General features: G+C 41.1%; 1 protein-coding gene across 5 annotated transcripts in view; it reads left to right on the forward strand.

The window, feature by feature from the left end:
• LOC135092280 (hemicentin-2-like) overlaps positions 1-5,000 on the forward strand; it is a 261,861-nt gene that overhangs the window by 238,354 nt on the left and 18,507 nt on the right. For all 5 annotated transcript variants that reach the window (XM_063990731.1, XM_063990732.1, XM_063990733.1 and 2 more), the window contains one exon: positions 1,507-1,824. In XM_063990731.1, coding sequence (XP_063846801.1) covers positions 1,507-1,824 — 318 coding nt within the window. The remainder of the gene's footprint in view (positions 1-1,506; positions 1,825-5,000) is intronic.

Below are 5,000 nucleotides of genomic sequence, written 5' to 3' on the forward strand. Positions count from 1 at the left end.
ATTTTCACACACCATCGAGTGCATTCCGTCATGGCTGCCAGGAAGAGGAGGAGGAGGAGGAGGAGGAGGAGGAGGAGGACTTTATTATATCCTTTATTAATATTTTCCCTCACTATTAAATCCAATCTGACAAAATTTCGTTCTAAGAATAATTTATCTTTTATTTTAGTACTCTTCTTCTTCTTCTTCTTCTTCTTCTTCTTCTTCTTCTTCTTCTTCTTCTTCTTCTTCTTCTTCTTCTTCTTCTTCTTCTTCTTCTTCTTCTTCTTCTTCTTCTTCTTCTTCTTCTTCTTCTTCTTCTTCTTCTTCTTCTTCTTCTTCCTCCTATTCCAGCGAAATGTCCAAAATCAGAGCAGTTTCTAAGTTCCTCTCTCTCTCTCTCTCTCTCTCTCTCTCTCTCTCTCTCTCTCTCTCTCTCTCTCTCTCTCTCTCTCTCTCTCTCTCTCTCTCTCTCTCTCTCTCTCTCTCTCTCTAATTTTTTCCATCCCTTTTCTCCGTTTCTTCCTTCCTTTCGTCTTTCTTCTCCTTTTCTTAGTCTCCTGTTAGTATTATTTTTATCTTTCTTTTCCTTTATTCTTGCTATTTTTTCCTCTCTTCCACCTTCCCTCGTCGTCCTCCTCTTCCTCTTTCTCTTCCTTTATTACCACATCATATTGCTTGTTATTTTCTTCTTATCTTCTTTTTACTCATTTTTCCCCCAAACCACCTACTCCTCCTCCTCCTCCTCTTCCTCCTCTTCCTCCTCTTCCTCCTCCTTTTTTTCCCCCTCCAGGTGTGTCAGGTTGGAGATAAAGGTAAAAGTTTCCTTCAAATATTCGTGTTTTTATTTTAGTTTCCTCAATTTTTTTTTCTTCTTCATGTTTTCTGGCGTGATTTTGTTTTTGTTTATATTTATTTGTTTTGTTTGTTTACGTGCCATAAGTTAAAGCGATTTTTTACTACATATTCTGTTCTTTTTTTTTGTTTGTTTTTTTTAGTGTTTCCTTTTGGAGTGTGATTTGTTTGCTTGTTCGCTGGCTTGTTTGTCACGGTGTTGTTGTCGGAAGTGATGTATGACCGTGTGTGTGTGTGTGTGTGTGTGTGTGTGTGTGTGTGTGTGTGTGTGTGTGTGTGTGTGTGTGTGTGTGTGTGTGACATTTCTCATATTCCAACTTTCTGCAATTCATCTTTTCGTTATTTTTTCCTTTTTTTTTATTCTTTACCACCAACACCCCAATTTAACTCTCTCTCTCTCTCTCTCTCTCTCTCTCTCTCTCTCTCTCTCTCTCTCTCTCTCTCTCTCTCTCTCTCTCTCTCTCTCTCTCTCGCCATTCCTTCTACTCTAAAAACAAAAGCACCCATATAAACTCACTTCTTCTTTTCCCCGTTCCTTCATTTCTACTTAACAAACTCTCTAACTTTTCTTTTCCAAATAGCACATGACAACATGGCCTCACAACAACATAAATCAACCAAACCAACAAGTATATACCTCTGACTCACTCTCCCTCTCCCTCTCTCTGACAGACGCCCCAGTTTGCTCGGAAGTGAGAGACGTGTGGGGTGAACTGGGATCTGTCGTGCGGGCTTCGTGTCGGGTCCAGGCAGCTCCCATCGCGCCCATACAGTTCTCGTGGGTGTGGGTGACTCCTAGCTACTCCCGCCGCGTCGTGCCCGCCCTGGTCACCTCCTCGGGCACGGCTTCCAGTGTTAATTTCACAGTGCCGAGGGACAACGTGACAGAGCCTGGAGTGCCCGCGGAAAAGCTTGGGGTGCTGCAGTGCTGGGCTCAGAACTCAGTGGGGCGACAGGAGAAGCCGTGTGAAGTGGCCGTGAGAAAGCCAGGTAGGTTTGTGTGTGTGTGTGTGTATGTGTTGGTGGTGGTGGTTTGGAAAGTTGTGTATGTGTGTGTGTGTGTGTGTGGGTGTTCTGAGGTAGGTAAGAATGTTTGTGGCTTTGTGGGTGTTGCTAGTGCGGTAAAGTGCATTGATTTTTATAGATTAGGAAGTTAAATATAGGTATTTCTAAATTTATGTGTTGATGTTAGTATGAGAAGTTGTGGGAAGTGTTCCGGGACTGGTAAGAATGTTTGGTGGCTTTGAAGGGTGCTGTTAGTGGGGCAAGGTGTATTCATTGCTCTAGATCAGATAATAGATAAGAAATAGGTATCAGTTATTGGTATCTGTATACTTATTTGTGTTGGTGTTGGTTTGCAAAGGTATAGCAAGTGTTTGGTGTATCTAAGAACGTTTGGCAGCTTTGTGGGTCATTGGGGTAGTGTAACGAGGTGTAGGGAGTGTAGATATCCGTTAGAAAGTCAGGCAGGTGTGTGTATGGCCTTGGTGTTAGTTTGGAAAGGTGTAATTAGTGCTCTAGCGCAAGACAAAACGCCTGGTAACTTTGTGAGGTGGTGGTTAGTGTGACAAGGTGTAGCGAGTAAGTGCAGGTATCCGTGAGAAAGCAGGATGGATTTATGTGTGTGTTGTTGGCTTGGAAAGATGTAATTAGTGTTCTACCGCAAGAAAGAACACCTGGTATTTTTTTTAGGTGCTGGTTAGTGTGACAAAGTGTGTTGAGTAAGTGCAGGTATTCGTGAGAAAGCAAGATAGATTTGTGTGTGTTGGTTTGGAAAGAAGAAAGAAGTGTTGTGAAGTAAGAGTGATAGATTTATTTTTGTGGGAGATTCTAATGTGTGTTGTGGACCAGGTAAGCAACTGCAGGTGAGAGGAACAGGTTTGTTAATTCGGGAAAGTGTTAGTTTTATTCGTTTATTTATTTTTTGAACAGGTGTTTCTAATAAGCAGGTGTGTTGTTACGTGAGAAGTTGTGCTTTCTTCTTAGACACGTAAGGTGTGGTGCGAAGAGCAGGTGTGTTACTGATGAAAGATGTATATTCCAGTGTTTTTTGTTACAGGTGTGAAAGCCAGGTGTATGTGTGTATGTGTGTGTGTGTGTGTGTGTTTGTGTGTGTGTGAGCGCTTAGGTGAGTTTTGAAGCAGGTATCTTTGAAAGGCAGGTGTTTTAATGAGGGGAACTTTGTTGAGGTGATCGTATTGATGTGTATTGAAGCAGGCAAGTGTGAAAAGCAGGTGTGTTAATGAGCGAGGGAATGTTTATCCGTGAATTCTGAAGCAGGTATATTTACAAGACAGGTGTTTTAATGAGCAAAGGTGTGAAAAGAACGTATTAAGGAGCGCTCGCTAGTGTGTTCGAGCTGGTAAGAGCGTGAGAGACAGCTCCTGTAATTAGTGTGTTCGAAGCAAGAGGGTTACAGGTGTTAGTGATATTAATTAGTTTGCTCAGGAGGTGTGAAGGAGGAAAGCGGTAACTGGAGACAGGAGGAGCAGAAAGGCGGAAGTGTAGCAGAGTAGAGATACAAAAGGGGTTAAAATAAAGAGGAAGAGGAAGAGGACTGTCATGTCCAGCCCCAGACCGAATGGAGACAATAATCCGGTGATAATGACCGGATGAGCTCTCTTAATACACCTGTCGTATCCGGATTGAGACGTGTGTGTGTGTGTGTGTGTGTGTGTGTGTGTGTGTGTGTGTGTGTGTGTGTGTGTGTGTGATAGCGTTTAAAGCATATGTCAGCAAAGAGATTTTTCCGCTTCTTGTCTTTCTTTTTCTACTTCCCTTTGTTTATCCTCCTCCTCCTCCTCTTCCTCCTCCTCCTCCTCCTCCTCCTCCTCCTCCTCCTCCTCCTCCTCCTCCTCCTCCTCTTTCTTCACTACTACCATTACTTCTCGTCTCGTCTCTTCTTTCATCTCCTTTCGTATCCTTTCCTCTTCACGCCCACCCACCCACCCACACACACACACACACACACACACACACACACACACACACACACACACACACACACACACACACACACACACACACACACACACGACACCTTAATGCAAATGGGGTCACCTGCAGGCGGTCTAATGAGTTCACATTCACCTGTATCTGCAGGTACACTTATGCAAATGGACCTGATCTTTTGTTTGGTGCTGTTGGGTGTTTCTTTGCTTGATGTTCTGACTTCAAGATTTTTCTTTCTTCTTTACTGCTTTGTTTTCGTTTTCTGTTGCTTTCCTGTCTTTTCCCGATTTCTTTTTTCTTTCTTGTCTTTGTTTTCTTGCTTTTCCTCTTCTGTTTGTTTGCCTTTCACTTGGAATTTGATTTTTTGTATGTGTTATAATGTTTTGTTTATTATTTGCACTGTGATTTCTACCTTGTATTTCTTATCTTTTTTTTATTTCTATTTTTTTTTTCGCCTTTTACTTGTAGTTGACCTTGTTTTTAATTCATTTTTCCTTTACTTTTTTTTTACTTGTGTTTTGATTGTGTTTTATATTTCAAATTTCGTCACTTCGTTTTTCTTTGTGTGTGTGTGTGTGTGTGTGTGTGTGTGTGTGTGTGTGTGTGTGTGTGTGTGTGTGTGTGTGTGTGTGTGTGTGTGTGTGTGTGTCTGAAAGTTTTTCTTCTTCTTCTTATTATTATTATTATTATTATTATTATTATTATTATTATTATTATTATTATTATTATTATTATTATTTTTGTTATTTTATCATCTTTCCCTTCCTCCTCATTTCCATATTTTCATTACCACCAACCTTCATTTATCACATTGTTCTTGTTTGTTTGTTTGTTTGTTCATTTGTTTGTCTGTTTGTTTAGCTCGTTGTTTGGTTTTCTTTCCCTCTTCCTCCATCTTCATCATACAGTTCTCCTCTGTTGCCCTTCGCTATTTCCACTTCTATTTCCAAACCGTCTATTTCTCCTCTCTAACTACGTAACTGCTTGATTGCCTTGTTAGCCTCTTTTCCTTAATTGCTTGTTAGTTTATCTGTTTTTCTTTCGTTTTATTAAATATTTTGCGTGTTCGAATTTTTATGTCTTAAATCTCTCTCTCTCTCTCTCTCTCTCTCTCTCTCTCTCTCTCTCTCTCTCTCTCTCTCTCTCTCTCTCTCTCTCTCTCTCTCTCTCTCTCTCTCTCTCTCTCTCATTTCGCAACTTTTCAATTTCAGGTG

Source organism: Scylla paramamosain, chromosome 39 (assembly GCF_035594125.1).
Source record: "Scylla paramamosain isolate STU-SP2022 chromosome 39, ASM3559412v1, whole genome shotgun sequence".
In the NCBI taxonomy this organism is placed as follows: domain Eukaryota; kingdom Metazoa; phylum Arthropoda; class Malacostraca; order Decapoda; family Portunidae; genus Scylla; species Scylla paramamosain.